At 36.7% G+C, this 17,890-nt stretch overlaps 1 protein-coding gene across 2 annotated transcripts in view; it reads right to left on the bottom strand.

Moving 5' to 3' along the window:
* The window catches only part of IMPA1 (inositol monophosphatase 1), a 35,114-nt gene that overhangs the window by 13,340 nt on the left and 3,884 nt on the right, over positions 1-17,890 (bottom strand). For both annotated transcript variants that reach the window (XM_082719625.1, XM_082719626.1), the window contains exons 4-7: positions 15,970-16,074; positions 14,405-14,450; positions 11,406-11,514; positions 9,588-9,696 (exon numbers count right to left, since the gene is read on the bottom strand). In XM_082719625.1, coding sequence (XP_082575751.1) covers positions 9,588-9,696; positions 11,406-11,514; positions 14,405-14,450; positions 15,970-16,074 — 369 coding nt within the window. The remainder of the gene's footprint in view (positions 1-9,587; positions 9,697-11,405; positions 11,515-14,404; positions 14,451-15,969; positions 16,075-17,890) is intronic.

The raw sequence follows: 17,890 nt of genomic DNA, 5'->3' as shown, positions 1-17,890 counted from the left end.
GACACTTGAGAATCACTGCAAAAGGCCCCTCCATCAAAAGAGCAGCAAGAACATCCAGCCAAGACCAAGTCCACTGATCAATGAGAACTGCAGAACTCCAGAGCTAGGAGAAAACAACACATAGAATGCATGGCTTTTTCCCCAAGATCCTTTAGTCTTTCAAAGTTAACTTTTGTAAATTTTATTTTTTTCTTATTCTACTTAACTTTTCCTCTTTCCTATTTATATGGTTTTTAACAATTATATCTTATCAATACCTTTTTAAAAAATCTTATTAACTTTTCATTGTTATAGTCATATTCTATCCCTTCACTGTATTTAACCTTATTTTTTGTAAACATAAAGGATTTTTCTTTAAATTTTTGGGATACAATTTCTTCTAATAGATCAAAATATACCCTAAATCTAGCACATGGCTTTGTTCTAGTCTCCAGCCTGATCACATTCTCTCTTTTCTTTTTCCTTTTTCCAACCAACCTCTTATCAATTCCTTTTTCAGAATCATTTTGAATTTTCATCTTTACAGTCATATTCCAATGCTTCATCATGTCTACCCTTATTTTTGTATATATATAAGTTTTTCTTTCTTTAAAATCTCTTCTAACAGACCAAAATACACCCAAAATCAAGTGGTGGCTCTGTTCTATTCACCAGCCTAATCTTTTTTTTTTTTTTCCCCTTTCTTCTCCTTCCAGTTTCGGGTCTCTTCCAATTGGGTTAGTGTACATTTTTCTTGGGTCGTTGCTCACCTTTTCGTATTTTGTCCTCTTGTTTATCTATTCTTATCTGGGTAAAATGACGAGAGAAAACTCACCTCAAAAAAAAGAACAAGAGGAAGTACTGACAGCGACTGACCTAATCAGTATGGACATTACTAAGATGTGAACCAGAGTTCAGAATAACAATTATCAGGGTGCTAGCTGGGCTCAAAAAAAGCATGAAAGACACTAGAGAATCCCTTTTTGGAGAAACAAAATCCCTTTCTGGAGAAATAAAAGGACTAAAACCTAACAAGTTGAAATCAAAAAAGCTATTAAAGAGGTGCAATAAAAAAATGGAGGCTCCTACTACTTGGATAAGCAAAGCAAAAGAGAGAATTAGTGATATAGAAGACCAAATGATGGAGAATAAAGAAGCTGAGAAAAAAAGAGATAAAGAACTACTGGACCATGAGGGGAGAATTTAAGAGATAAGTGATATTGTAAGACAAAACAATATTAGAATAATCGGGATCCCAGAAGAAGAAGACAGAGAGGGGCAGAAGGTATATTGGTGCAAATTATAGCAGAGAATTTCCCTAATTTGGTGAAGGGAACAAGCATTAAAATCCAGGAGGCACGGAGAACCCCCTTCAAAATCAATAAAATAGGTCCACACCCCATCATCTAATAGTAAAACTTACACACTTCAGTGGCAAAGAGAAAATTCTGAAAGCAGATCAGGACAAGAGGTCTGTAACATACAACAGAAGAAATATTGTATTGGCAGCAGACCTATCCACAGAGACCTGGCAGGCCAGAAAGGACTGGCATGATATATTTAGAGCACTCAATGAGAAAAATATGCAGCCAAGAATACTGTATCCAGCTAGGCTATGATTGAAAATAGAAGGAGAGATAAAAAGCTTCCAGGACAAAAAAAAAATTAAAAGAATTTGCAAACACCAAACCAGCCTTACAGGAAATATTGAAAGGGGTCCTCTAAGCAAAGAGAGAGCCTAAAAGTAACAGACCAGAAGGGAAAGGAAACAATATAGAGTAACAGTCACCTTACAGGCAATACAATGGCACTAAATTCATAACTTTCAAGAGTTACCCTGGATGTAAATGGGCTAAATACCCCAATCAAAAGACAATGGGTATCAGAATGGATAAAAAAAAAAAACAAGACCCACTGATATGCCGTGTGCAAGAAACTCATTTTAGACCCAAAGACACTTCCAGATTTAAAGTGAGGGGGCAGAGAACAATTTACCATGCTAATGGACATCAAAAGAAAGCAGGAGTAGCAATCTTTATATCATTTAAATTGGATTTTACGCCAAGGACTATAATAAGAGATGAAGAAGGACACTATATCATTGGGTCTGTCCAACAAGATCTAACAATTTTAAACATCTATGTCCCTAACATGGGAGAAGCCAATTATATAAACCAATTAATAACAAAAGCAAAGAAACACATCAACAACAATACAGTAATAGTAGGGGACTTTAACAATCCCCTCAATAAAATGGATAGATCATCTCAGCAAGAGATCAACAAGGACATAAAGGCTTTAAATGACAGACTGAGGGACGCCTGGGTGGCTCAGTTGGTTAAGCAGCTGCCTTCGGCTCGGGTCATGATCCCGGTGTCCTGGGATCGAGTCCCATATCGGGCTCCTTGCTCGGCGGGGAGTCTGCTTCTCCCTCTGCTCTGCCTGCCATTCTGTCTGCCTGTGCTCGCTCTCTCTCCCTCTCTCTCTCTGATAAATAAATAAAATCTTTAAAAAAATAAAAATAAAAATAAAAAACCGAAATAAATAAATAAATAAATAAATGACAGACTGAACCAGATGGACATCACAGATATATTCAGAACATTCCATCCCAAAGCAACATGGAACATTTTCCAGAATAGATCACATCCTGGATCACAAATGAGGTCTCAACAAGTACCAGAGGATTGGGATCATTCCCTGCATATCGTCAGACCACAAAGCTCTGAAGCTAGAACTCAATCACAAGAGAAAAGTTGGAAAGAACTTAAATACATGGAGGCTAAAGAGCATCCTACTAAAGAATGAATGGGTCAACCAGAAAATTAAAGAAGAATTGAAAAAATTCATGGAAACAAATGAAAATTAAAACACAACTGTTGAAAATCTTTGGGACACAGCAAAGGAGGACCTGACAGGAAAGTATATAGCAATGCAAGCCTTTCTCAAGAAAAACGAAAGGTCTCAAGTACACAACCTAACCCTACATCTAAAGGAGCTGGAGAAAGAATAGCAAAGAAAGCCTAAACCTAGCTGGAGAAGAGAAATAATAAAGACCAGAGCAGAAATCAATGAAATAGAAACCAAAACAACAGTAGAACAAATCAACAAAACTAGGAGCTGGTTCTATGAAAGAATTAAAAAGATTAATAAACCCTTGGCCAGACTTATCAAAAAGAAAAGAGAAAGGACCCAAATAAATAAAATCACGAATGAAAGAGGAGAGATCACAACCAACACCAAAGAAATACAAACAACTATAAGATCATATTATGAGCAACTCTACACCAGCAAATATGACAATCTGAAAGAAATGGATTTATTCCCAGAGACATATAAACTACCAAAACAGAACCAGGAAGAAATAGAAACCCTGAACAGACCTATAACCAGTAAGGAGATTGAAGCAGTCATCAAAAGTCTCCCAAGAGATAAGAGCCCAGGGCCAGACGGCTTCCCAGGGGCATTCTACCAAACATTTAAAGAAGAATTAATACCTATTCTCCTGGGACTGTTCTAAAATAAAGAAGTAGAAGGAAAACTTCCAAACCTATTTTATGAGGCCAGCATTACCATGATCCCAAAACCAGACAGACCCCATCAAAAAGGAGAATTACAGGGGCGCCTGGGTGGCTCAGTGGGTTAAAATCTCTGCTTTCGGCTCAGGTCATGATCCCAGGGTCCTGGGATTGAGCCCCACATCGGGCTCTCTGCTCAGCAGGGAGCCTGCTTCCTCCTCTCTCTCTGTCTGCCTCTCTGCCTACTTGTGATCTCTGTCTGTCAAATAAATAGATAAATCTTAAAAAAAAAAAAAAAGGAGAATTACAGATCAATATCCTTGATGAACATAGATGTGAAAGTTCTCACCAAAATGTTAGCCAATAGGATCCAACAGTACATTAAAAAGATTATTTACCACGACCAAGTGTGATTTATTCCTGGGCTACAAGGTTGGTTCAACATCCACAAATCAATCAATGTGATACAATACATTAATGAAAGAAAGAACAAGAGCCATATGATACTCTCAATAGATGCTGAAAAAGCATTTGACAAAGTACAGCATCCTTTCTTAATCAAAACTCTTCAAAGTGTAGGGTACATATCTCAATATCATCAAAGCCATCTATGAAAACCCACAGCAAATATCATTCTCAATGGGGAAAACCTGACAGCTTTTCCACTCCGGTCAGAAATATGGCAGGGATGTCCACTATCACCACTGCTATTCAACACAGTCCTAGAAGTCCTAGCCTCAGCAATCAGACAACAAAAAGAAATTAAAGAAATATGAATCAGCAGAGAAGAAGTCAAGCTCTCACTCTTTGCAGATGATATGATATTTTATGTGGAAAACCCAAAAAATAAAGACTCCACTCCAAAACTGCTAGAACTCATACAGGAATTTAGTGAAGTGTCAGGATATAAAACCAATGCACAGAAATCAGTTGCATTTCACCAACAGCAAGACAGAGGAAAGAGAAATTAAGGAGTCAATCCCATTTACAGTTATACCCAAAACCATAAGATACCTAGGAACAAACCTAACCAAAGAGGCAAAGGATCTGTAATCAGAAAACTATAAAATACTCATGAAAGAAATTGAGGAAGACACAAAGAAATGGAAAAACGTTCCATGCTCAAGGACTGGAAGAATAAATATTGTGAAAATGTCTATGCTACCTAAAGCAATCTACACATTTCATGCAATCCCTATCAAAATACCATCAATTTTTTTCAAAGAAATGGAACAAATAATCCTAAAATTTATATGGAACCAGAAAAGTCCCCGAATAGCCAGAGGAATGTTGAAAAAGAAAGCCAAAGTTGGTGGCATCACAATTCCAGACTTCAAGCTCTATTACAAAGCTGATATCATCAAGACAGTATGGTACTGGCACAAAACAGACACACAGATCAATGGAACAGAATAGAGAGCCCAGAAATGGACCCTCAACTCTATAGTCAATTAATCTTCAACAAAGCAGGAAAGAATGTCTAATGGAAAAAAGACAGTCTTTTCAACAAATGGTATTGGGAAAATTGGACAATCACATGCAGAAGAATGAAACTGGACCATTTCCTTACATCACGCACAAAAATAGACTCAAAATGAATTTAAGACCTCAGTGTGAGACAGGAATCCATCAAAATCCTTTACAAGAACACAGGCAGCAACCTCTTCAACCTCAGTTGCAGTAACTTTTTCCTAGAGATGTCAAAAAGGCAAGGGAAGCAAGGGCAAAGATGAACTTTTGGGACTTCATCAAGATCAAAAGCTTTTGCACAGCAAAGGAAACAGTCAGCAAAACCAAAAGACAAGTGACAAAATGGGAGAAGATATTTGCAAATACATATCAGATAAAGGACTGGTATCCAAAATCTATAAAGAACTTATCACACTCAATACCTAAAGAACAAAGAACCCAATCAAGAAATGGGCAGAAGACATGAACAGATGGCCAACAGACACATGAAAAAGTGTTCCATATCATTTGGCATCAGGGAAATACAAATCAAAACCACAGTGAGATACTACCTCACATCAGTCAGAATGGCTAAATTTAACCAGTCAGGAAATGACAGGTGTTGGTGAGGATGTGGAGAAAGGGGAACCCTCCTACACCATTGGTGGGAAACAGTATGGAGGTTCCTCAAAAAGTTGAAAATAGTGCCACCCTATGACCCAGCAATTGCACTACTGGGTATTTACCCTAAAGATATAAATATTGTGATCCAAAGGGGCACATGCACCCAAATGTTTAGAGCAGCAATGTCCACAATAGCCAAACTACGGAAAGAACCTAGATGTCCACCAACAGACGAACGGATAAAGAAGATGTGGTATATATATACAATGAAATACTATGTAGTCATCAAAAGAAATGAAATCTTGTCATTTGCAACTACATGGATGGAACTAGAGGGTATTATGCTGAGCGAAAGAAGTCAATCAGAGAAAGACAATTATCACATGATCCCACTAATATGAGGAAATTGAGAGGAAGGGTGCAGGGCTATGGGGGGTTGGAAAGGCAAAAATGAAACAAGATGGGATCAGGAGGTAGACATACCATAAAAGACTCTTAATCACATGAAACAAACTGAGGGTTGCTGGCGCGGTAGGGATAGGGTGGCTGGGTTATGACACTGGGGAGGGTATGTGCTATGGTGAGTCCTGTGAAATGTGTAAGCCTGATGATTCACAGACCTGTACCCCTGGGGCAAACAATACATTATACGTTAATTAAAAAAAAAAAAAGGTGAGACAAACATAAAAATGCTGAACAACATGTAAAAATTGCTAATTCATAGTCCTGCTACAGGGAAGGGGCTGGGAAAAAAAGTAGAACCTCAACTCACAGCCACAAGGAAGCTACACTTCTTGGGGAGAGTCAGATAAGATCGGTTATTCTACATATATGTGGATTCTAAAAACAAAACAGGATAAAAAAACAACTGAGCTCTTAGAGAACATATTGGTAGGTGTCAGGGGTGAGAGTTTGAGGGCATTGGCAAAATGGGTAAAGGAGATCCAAAGGTACAAATTTCCAGTTATAAAATAAGTCATGGGGATATACTACACAGTGACTACAGTTAGTAATTTTGTACTGCATATTTGAGAGTTGCTAAAAAAGTAGATCTTAAAAGTTCTCACCACAAGATGAAAAAATCTGTATGTGGTGATGTTAACTAGACTTACTGTGGTGATCGTTTCACAATATATCCAAATATGAAATCACTATTCTGTATACTTGAAACTAAAATAATTTGTCAATTTATTGCCAAAAAAAAAAGAGAGAGAGAGAGAGAGGTGGCACCTCTTTTAGACAAAGAATTGATGGAAAAGAATTAGGCATGAAAAAATAAGGATCCTGCAGAAATGAAAGCGAAATAAGACAGGCCAACCCTCACCGCCCACCACAATTTAATAGATTATCAGAAAGGAAATTGTACAGAAGGTCAGAACTGACAGCAAAAACAGGTACCAGAAACCCTGATCACAAAATAAAACAGAACCGAAAAAAGGAGACCATAATCACATAAAACTACTATAAAATATCAGGTATTTGTTAATGAAAGTATTTGGGATTTTTTTTTTTTTTTTTTTTTTTTTGCCTGATACAGTCTCCCCCCAAAACTCAACAATGAAGCTATAAAAAACTGAAAATGAAATCAATCCAACCTGAATTAAATATCCTCAAATAAGTATTTGTAAATATGGGGGCAGGGGAGGGTGTCAAATGAGAAATACAAAAACTACTGCAGAAACTGTGGGGGGAGGGTGTGGAGAGAAAGACAGAAAACAAGAAATGAATGAACCCAGAAAAGGTGGCGGAAGGGAGAGACAAAATTAAATCAGGAATGAAATCCCAATCACAAGGTACCTGAAGGACAACATATGCCAATAAAAAACTAATCAAAGGCAATGAAGAAAGGAAATACAGGAAAGTAGTAAAAAGGGCTAGAGAGAGTAGCTGAGAAAAACCCAAAGGAAACAGCATTCCTACTAGTGCCCTCATGAAAATGAAAACAACAGAAAATGAAAATGAGAACTGAACTAGTATTTAAAACTATAACTCAAAAAAATTCTCCTGGATGAAAAAAACCTGAATATACATGTTAAAGGAGGAAATTCTGCCAGAATGAACAATTCCAAGATCTGTCCTTGTAAAGCTATTAGCCATGGAAGATTAAAAGAAAAAAATTTCTCAGAGTCTCCAAGTAAAACATGAAATTTTTTTTTTAAGATTTATTTGTCAGAGAGAAAGAGAAAGCACGTGTGAACAAGCACACACAAGCAGGGGGAGCGGCAGGCAGAGGGAGAAGCAGGCTCTCTGCTGAGGAAGGAGCCTGATGTGGGACTGGATCCCAGGACCCTGGGATCATGACCTAAACCAAAGTCAGACGTTTAACCAACTGAGCCACCCAGGCATCCCAAAATATGAATTTAAAAGCCAAGAAAATTAGAATGGCATCAGATTTCTCAAAAGCAACATACAAAGCAAGGCAACAGTAAAACAGCATTTTCAAGACATTTAGTTCATACTTTTTCTTAAGGATATTATAACCAACCAAGCTGTTCAAGTTTCAAGGCCAAAGAAAAACAGTACGGAATGTGCTAGAACTCATGGAGTCTTTTATGCACATGTGCTCTTCTCAAGGAATCTATAGAGGATGAGCTATAAAACGCTTGCTGTCCTTTCCTAAAGTCAAGCAAAAAACTAAGACCAATGTATGAGACAGGTGAAGTAGACAAAAAATAAACAACATAATAAGGTTCATCTTTAGGCTATATATCTAATACTATACCCTAATAATGGAGAATATGCTTTTTTTTAGTATGTACAGAACTGTCCCCAAAATTAATCATATACTAGGCACAAACAAAGTATTAGTAAGCTCAACAGCAGATTCATTACAATGTAATAAAAATTAAAAATGAAAATTTTTAATGAAAAATTAAATTAAATCATTAATTAAATCATGAAATTTAAAAAAAATTAAAATTAAAAATAAAATTTTTAAATTAAAATTAAAAATGAAATTTGAAAAAAATTCCTTATATAAATTTAAGAACACAACTCTCATGTAAAAGAGGAAATACAAATTACAGATTTTGTGAAAAATAATTAATGAAAACCCTACATATTAGTATCTGTGGGATACATTTAAAACAGCAGTAAGATAAAAATTCATACCCTAAACACTTATATTAATAAAAAAATTAAAGAATAAAAATAAATTCAAGACAGAGAGGAGAAAAACTGTATATCAGATTAATAAATCATAATCCTGGTTCTCTAGGGGAAAAAAAATGACAAAACACTAAGTAATTTAATTAAGATTTCCAAAAATAAAAAAGCACAAACATAAAAAAGAACAAGTAACAAGGAAGAAGTAACTATTGATAGAAACCAGAAATAAATTTTAAGAGTCTACCTTGTATTCTTCTATGCAAATAATTTGAAAGCTGAGGGGAAGTGGATAGTTTCTTAGGCTGTGGAAATATTCAGATCAAAAGTGGCTGAAGAGATGTGACAACTATATTCATCTTGACCCTACACTGACTTGCACTGGAGGAATAAAATGCTACAAAAGACATTGTTAGGTCAACTACAGAAACTAAATATTAGATTAGATAAAATGTAAATTTATAAAGTCAACAATTATATTGTGGTTATGAAAAAAAATCCCTAACCTCAGGAAATAAATTGAAGTATTTTGGGGTAAAGAGCCATAATATAAGTAATTTACCCTAAAACAGTCCAGAGGAAAAAAGGTGTATATGCACTTGTGTATGCACACATTCATGTATATATACACACACATACACACAACCACACACACACAGAGGAAATGATGAGATGATAAAGCAAATGGAGTATAATGTTAACAACAGATAAATCTGAGTAAAGTGTATCCTTTTTTTTCCCCATTATTTCTGCAAATTTTGTCAAGTTTGAAACTGTTCTCAGATAAAAAGGTTTTTTAAATTATATTACAAAATTATAATTATGGGAGTGATCCCAAGCCTGTTAATGGAAAATTTATTCTGAAAATGTTAAATTCTCTGGAACTTTAGGGAAGAAATAAAAAGAGCTTACCCATGAATAGGAATGCACAACAGCTTTTCCAGATTAGAAAGAACAATTCTTACAGTCTCTGGTGTTCTGGAAGAGCCAAACTCTGTCACCAACAGTGATTTGGTAATATCTAAAAGAAAATGTTTTAAATAATCACTAAGTTTAGTAATAAGAACTCTGATTTAAAAATGTAATCCTTGTAATTCAAAATAAAATAGGACCATTTTCATCCCTCGTTCTAGTTGTACCGTATTTCTTTCATTCTAAGCCTTGAAGTATTAGAATTCCGGTAAATGTATTATCTTTAATAATCAAGGAGTCTGCTTCTTTGAACATCCCCCCAAAATATAAAATATAACCAATCTGCTTACATGCATGATACCTTTAGTGGGAAATAAGCAAATACCTTAATTTAAAAAGAATTTACAAAATAAATAATTTAAATATCTGTTAGAAATAAAGCAAAAGTTTAAACTGAATGGTGGCTGACCTCCATTTACTAAATTGATAGATTACCCAATATTTTCCATTCCGTCTTTGAAACAACATGATTGAAGCTCTTAACACACTCAACACCTTTGGCTAAGAGACTCCCTGTGTAGCATACCCTACACTTCATCTCCTTCCACTAGTATACACTTACCAGCTTGTTCTAAACATGTTCACAATTACTGTTTCTTCTAATAATCTGATAATCTAATTAAGAATTATAAAATGCAAAAAAAAATTACAAAAAGGGAAAGATTTAGTTTCTACAAAAGATACCACATTACTTTTTTTTTTTTTGCATTTAAAATGCTTCAATTTTTTTTAATTTAATTTTTTTTTTCAGTGTTCCCAGATTCATTGTTTATGCACCCCACCCAATGTTCCATGTAATAAAAGCCCTCCTTAATACTCACCACCAGGCTCACCCAACTTCTCATCCCCCTCCCCTCCAAAAACCTCAGTTTGTTTCTCAGAGTCCACAGTCTCTAATGGTTTGTCTCCCCATCCGATTTCCCCCAACTCACTTCTCCTCTCCATCTCCCATGTCCTCCGTGTTATTCCCTATGCTCCATAAGTAAATGAAACCATATAACTGACTCTCTGCTTGACTTACTTCACGCAGCACTTTGATAAGATGCATGTTTTTTCACATGTTATCTTAAAAATTAGGATATATCCCAATCTTTAGCGTCTTAGAGTTCAATAAAAAGGAACTAAAAATCTGCTCTCAACTTAAGTGTCTGAGGAAAAAAATTATAGAAGTATAGGGGGATTCTGAGACTGATTTGCAAGTATCTTTAAGTTCTTGCTGCACTTAGAATCTGAAGTACAAACTATGGGAGATGTTGGACATGGTTTATGGAAAAAAAGGGACTCAAAAGTTCAATGAGCTGTCACATAGAAGACAAAATGCCAATCATCAAGGTTGTAAAAAATATACAGACCTCATTTTTAATGATTCCCAACATTAACAGACTTTTTCCCCCTAAGATTTACAGTCTATCAACTGGTCCCAGTGACATCAGATCAGAGGAATTTGACAAAGAATTCGAGATGCAGTGGCTGAAACAATAAACCATGAACTTCACAGAGGCAGGAAGCCATTCTTATTCATCTTTCTATTCCCAGCATTTAGCAAGCTGGTGAGTTTGAGTGGTGTTTGCTGGAATATACTTTCTTCCTTGCTTCCACTACCACATTCAAAACTGTGGTGGAAATAAAAATGTAAAGGGAAAAGACATATAATTTACAAATCTGTTAAAAACTGGGAGAACTCCATTGGTTAACTCAAAAATAATGAAAAACATGTACAGAATATCAACCACACCAAAAATGAGAGGATAAACCTACCTTCCTGTTGTGAAACCTGTAATTTTTGACCATTACAAAAGGCTCCCTTTCCTTTCCTGCCAGTATACATCTTATCCTCCAGGCAACTGTATACGACTCCAAATTCCATCTGCAGAAGGAAAAAAGTTTCCTTTATCAAACTTGAGTATTTTTCATCATTAAATCAATACTTTTTTTTAAGGCAGTAACAAAAAAATTTGTATACTGAGAATGTTTTCAAGTAACTATTATGGGATACTTAAAATGCTAATTTCTAGCTTAAACAGAGGAAAGAGGTCATCAGACTTGAATCATTGACTCTTGTCCCATCCATTTCTCAACTCAACCCACCTTGTACCTCTCATCCTCCTGCCTCAGACAGCTAAGTATTTCCAACTTTCTTTTTTTTTTTTTTTTAAAGATTTTATTTATTTACTTGACAGAGAGAAATCACAAGTAGACGGAGAGGCAGGCAGAAAGAGAAAGAGAGAAGCAGGCTCCCCGCTGAGCAGAGAGCCCGATACGGGACTCGATCCCAGGACCCTGAGATCATGACCTGAGCCGAAAGCAGCGGCTTAACCCACTGAGCCACCCAGGCGCCCTATTTCCTACTTTCTAAGGTGAATCTTCCTTCTTTATTGATTCCGACCCTCTCAAATGTCTTTGAAATACTCCTCTACCAACTGATCTCCTCCTCTCAGATTTCCATTCTGATACTTTCACACCAAATTTCTACCTCCCCCACAAAATTTTCAAGATGTTATCTTCTCCTTTTCCCTTCACTGCCTAAAGGGTAGTCTATACTTCACCTCTTTTATTCTCCTCTTAACAAAAATTACAATTTGGCTTCTGCCCTGATCACACACGCTTCCAAAACTTCCCTGAAAGAGATTACCTGTGAACTCCTACTAACCAAATACCATCTCCAAATATTGGCGACTACTGACCATCATCCATACTTTATTACTTAATAAGCTGGATTAAGTAATAATCCAGTACTCCCATGTTTCTGGCAGTATACATAGTCCTACCTCTTTCACTAATCTGTTTTTGTGTCACTTTTTCTGAAGACCCTGTTCTCTGTCCAACCCTTAAAAGTGGTGTAGGTCAGGATTTGTTCACTCTTCCATTTCTTCAATCCCCTTCTTGGATGTCTATATTCTTAGAGCTTTGTTCTTTCCAGTTCATAAATTCAACTACCACATTTAACTGTGGCCTGTACCACCTACAACCACACTATCATAGGGAAGAACCTATGCGTCCATTAATCTTACAGAAATCTCAACTAAAGAGGTCAAAGATCACTCGTTACCTGATCACACATCATTCCTTCCCCAAATGTCTTCTTCAAATTTTATTTTTTGGTTTTATTTTTGGTTCTGGCATTTCCTCAGCCACCTTCACTGCCCCATCTTAGTTCAGAATCACCCACCCTGCCCCTCTGGTATGATCTCTGCACTGCAAGAATTATCTGTCACCCTGTACTTGAAGAACCTCTACTGGTTTTCTACAGCCTAAAAATAAATGTTCTGGCATAGACAAGCCACAGTGCCTCACAATAAAACCACAACTAACTCGTCTCATCATTTCTACTCCTGCCACTTTCAGAGTTCACTCGCAATGAACATCTCGTTCCCTACACACATCATGCTCTTCTCCAAGCTGTTCTGATTAAAATACTTTCCTCCGTTTCTTCTTTATCTGAAAAATTCCTCCTTTTCTAAAACCCAACTCACATGACCAAACTCTAAAGACCCCTTCTGTTATGAAGATTTTCCCCAAACCACTCTTGGGCAGAACTGGATACACCCTCTTCATGTTCTCACAGCATTTGTTTCATAGTTCCACTATGTATTTATCTGTCTGCCCATCTAACTTCAGCATGAACTGTGAGTTAGTTCAATGGCAGGGACAGCACATAGCCCAAGGCTGTTTATAGGGTAAAGGCTCCTTTAGCTTCTTTCAGAAGTTCTCACTAATTAGTGCAACCCTGTGCCTAAGATGTGTTTTTATTTTCACAGATTTTTTATCTCTCCTGTATATATACTGATTAAATACATCACAAGCTCCTGGAAGTCAGGTATGACAGATGTTAGTAAACATCATTCATTGCTGTATCAATGAAATAGCCAAACAGCAAGGAAATGCAATAGCTACAGCTTGTTTTCTACTAGGTTTCAAATTAAGCAAATATTTGGATTCCTGAACATACTCAGCATTTCCCAACCATGTTCTGGCTCCTACCATTTTCTGGTCTTTCAAAGTCTCCCTTCACAGACACCTTAAGGCATTCTTAACTCAAATCCCTCCACTTGCATCTAGCATTTCAGATCACACATCAGCTCCTATCACATCTGACTCTATCACATATATAATGGTGATTAAATATGAATTGTAGGGGCGCCTGGGTGGCTCAGTGGGTTAAAGCCTCTGCCTTCGGCTCAGGTCATGATCCCAGGGTCCTGGGATCAAGCCCCGCGTCGGGCTCTCTGCTCAGTGGGGAGCCTGCTTCCTCCTCTCTCTCTGCCTGCCTCTCAGCCTACTTGTAATCTCTGCTTGTCAAATAAATAAATAAAATCTTAAAAAAAAAAGTATATGGGGACGCCTGGGTGGCTCAGTGGGTTAAGCCGCTGCCTACGGCTCAGGTCACGATCCCGGGGTTCTCGGATCGAGTCCCGCATCGGGCTCCTTGCTCAGCAGGGAGCCTGCCTCTCTCTCCGCCTCTGCCTGCCTCTTTGCTTGCTTGTGTGCTCTCTCTCTCTCTTTCTGACAAATAAACCTTTAAAAAAAAAATATGAATTGTATTTCAGTCACTTGTCTGTATTTTTTTCTTTTAATTATTGCTTCTCAGAGATTAAATTTTCTTTACTGGAAAAAGCATCACGCCAATTCTAACAGTTCTGCAGCTTATTTTGAAATAATGCAGCTATATAAATTGAATATAGAAACAAACCTAAATTTATGTACTCTTTCTTAGAAAATGAGAGCAAGGCATTTTACTATAAATTTAAACAGCATACCTTTTTATTTACAGTGAAGCCAATCGAAACAGCTACAAAAGGAAATCTTAAAAAAAAACACACACACACATATATACAAGTTAACCAAGATAAAAATTACTTTCAATAAAGATGTTTTTTCATAATGTAAATGACTACAGAATTTTTCATATAGTTTCAACCCTCCTCCCACAGAACAGTGTGTATAGTATGCAGAGACTATGGGTACAGGTGGGATATGTATATACGTACATACATTCAAGATGCTTCTATCTTCTACAGACATGAAACATCTTTGAAAGAATTCACAAGAAACAGATAACGGTGACCACCTCCAGAGACTGGTCCTGAGAAACTGGGGTCAGAAGTGGAGGGACACTTTGCACTGCATGACATTTTATATCTTTGGAATGTCAAATGCCACGAATATAGTAACTGTAAAATACTTTCTTCAAAAAATACAGAATTTAAAAAATTTTTAATTGTTCATGATTAAGAAGTCTCTTTCCTTTGGTTATTTCTCCCATAGTCAGGACCTATAAACACAGATACCAAATTGTACAGAACAAACTGTTACTTGTCTTTAATACCAAATTTGGAGTTTCACATGTGAAAAGTAAACTGTTAGCCACAACTATTGCTAGGGCCTCATGACAGTTTGAACACATACATTATAATTTTTGACTCAAGAGTCAAGATGAATAAAATAAGACAAAATGTGTTCAACTACTGAAAATAAAAAGTTTAATATTTAATAATTTTCATTTTAACAAAAATGGGACCATAGTATACACTCTGTATTAGAATCTTGTTATGTCAGGAGCATCTTTCCACATTAACACTCCACATATAGATTCTAGATCTTAGCTTTACAGACTTTAACAATTCTGTACTAGTAAAGATATGTATAGCTACACAGCAACTTCAAATATAACATTTATGTGTAATCCCAACAAACTAGGGCTACCCATTTTAACTGTCAGTGGCAAATCCCTCAGGCTTTCTTTTAGTGCTAATATACTGAGTTACATACTTACTTTGTGCCAGGCACTATACAAGGTCTTATATAAAAGTATTACTCACTGAATCCCATGAACAAACAGTTCTATAAGGAAGGTAGCATCAAAATGTCCATTTCACACATTAAATAACAACTGAGGCTTAGAAAGATTATAACTTGCCTAAGGTCACAAAGCCTATAAAAAAGCATCTGAAATCAAGCCCAAGTCTGTTGATCCTAAAGCACACACTCTTTTTAATAGTTTCTTCTCCTGGACTGAACCCACTCTATATAGACAACACTCTCTATGACCCCCAAAATTGACTCCATTAGTTCCTTAATCTCAAAGTAGCAATACTGCTTGCTTACATTTCTATTGGGCTCCACCAGTGAGAAAAAGAATGGTGAACAGGGCCCCTCACTGCCTAAGCCCACAGCATGAATATTTCATCATCTCTTCCATATCTGATGAAAATTCTGCATGATACCTTTCACTCTACAAATTATATAATTCTCTAAAGTATCTGGGTCCATTTAGTTAATATACAAACAGTAATTACAATATTAACATTTTTAAAAAACATACCTATGTACAAAATTTGTTGTCCCGTCAATAGGGTCAATGATCCATGTAGGGCTGTCAGTTAAGACACTTTTTTCCCCAGCTGCCACAGATTCCTCACCAATGAATCTACAAGCAAGAATGACAAATTCCAAATCTTCACACTGCATTCAGCAATTTTCAAACTTAAATATTTCCTTAGATTCAGAGTCTACTTTAATACATAACAAAAGTCCATTCACCACTTTTCTATTGTTGTTCCTTCTTCCTTCAGACTGATAAAGTGAGAAAACTTTATTTCTCCCAGAGCAAAGTCATGTGAAAAATAAAATTCAGATTCTCATATGTAATCCTAGGGTTAAGTAAAGGCACTCACATGTAAGCATTCACTCACATTTGTTGCAGATGAGAACTTACTAAGAAAATGTGGTGGTTTTAAAAAAATAACTCTACACATTCTCTCATGCTCTTCTCTTTAAGAGGTAGAACTTGACACCCCTTGCCTTGAGCATGAATTTGAACCGAGTGACTCTTTTCCAACCAACAGTCAAAGCAGAAGTTACAATATGCAACTGTGAAGAGTTGTTCACAAAAATGGTACTGTGGTTTCCATCTTTACTCTATTTCTCCCTCTGTCCCTTTCCCCTTCTTGCCTCAGGGGAAGTAGTCACAACATCAAGAGCTGTTCCATGGAGAGGCCTAAACGGCAAGGAAATGAGGGGAGCTGCTAGCAGAAAACCTTTGAGGAACTGAAGTCACCAACAATCACATACATGAATCCTTCAGCCCTAGTTGAGGCTTGAAATGCTACAGTTCTGACCAGCAGTTTGACTGTAACTTTATGAGACCCTGACCAGAACCATGCAGCCAAGCAACTCCCATATTCTTGACCCTAGAAAACTCTGAGATAATAAATGTTTGTTGTCTAAAACTGCAAAGTTTTTAGAATACTTAGCTATACGGCAACAGACAATATAGAGAACATTAAATAAGTCAGTGAGAAAGCAAACTACCCATCAAAATTACTATGTCTACATGTCTGAGTTCACTGGTTTTCTTTGTATTTCCTTTACTCATTATTTTATTTCCTTTACTCAATACTGAACTGTCCTACAATCCTTATGATTCTTTTTTATCCCCTTTTCACTTAGCTATAAATTTTTTACTAAGAGGGAGTATATTTAGCCACAGCTTTAAACATTTTTTTCTTCTCAATGGCTAAAATACCAAGAACAGATAATGGCATGACCAAGAAATTGAGAATGAGGGGTGCCTGGGTGGCTCAGTTGGTTAAGCATCTAACTCTTGATTTCAGCTCAGATTATGATCTCAGGTTTGTGAGCTCCAGCCCTCATTAGGCTCTGCACTCAGCAGAGAGTCTGCTTGAGATTCTCTTTCCTCCTCCCTCTGCCCAACCCCACCACGTGCTCTCACACTTTCTATAAAACAAATAAATCTTTAAAAAAAAAGTAGAGAATGACAATGTTAAAACTTTAAAAGGATGACGTTCTGCTATATGTTTCTGTAAGAGAGCCCTGATCTTAGTTTCTCTCAAACTCGCTGAGGTTACCATCCCTCTATCACATAAAAGAGTTTGCAATATAGAGAATAAAACTTCTAAATCATACCTATGGCAGGCATTTGTCATATTAGCTTCTCAGCATCCAAACACTCCTCTTACTAGGAAGGAATCAAAATACCTCCTCTTTCCTCCTTCCTGGCAGCTTGATCTTGGGCAGACAATCTGAGTTCAGCAAGACCTTCCTGCTTAGGATTTGCAAACTTGAGATAATGGGGTAAAGATATCCAAAACCAGCAGTCATGAGACTACCACCAGTGGCATCTAAAGCAATGGCTCCTGGGGCACCTGTAGCTCTGCCTTTCTTCCTGATTTCTGCCTATGCCCTGCATTTAGGGCTCCTGAGCTGCCCAACACTCCAAATAA

This window comes from Mustela nivalis (assembly GCF_964662115.1).
Source record: "Mustela nivalis genome assembly, chromosome: 2".
Lineage (NCBI taxonomy): Eukaryota > Metazoa > Chordata > Mammalia > Carnivora > Mustelidae > Mustela > Mustela nivalis.
Note: the sequence above shows the minus strand (reverse complement) of the source record. Positions and strands in the feature narration are given on the sequence as shown.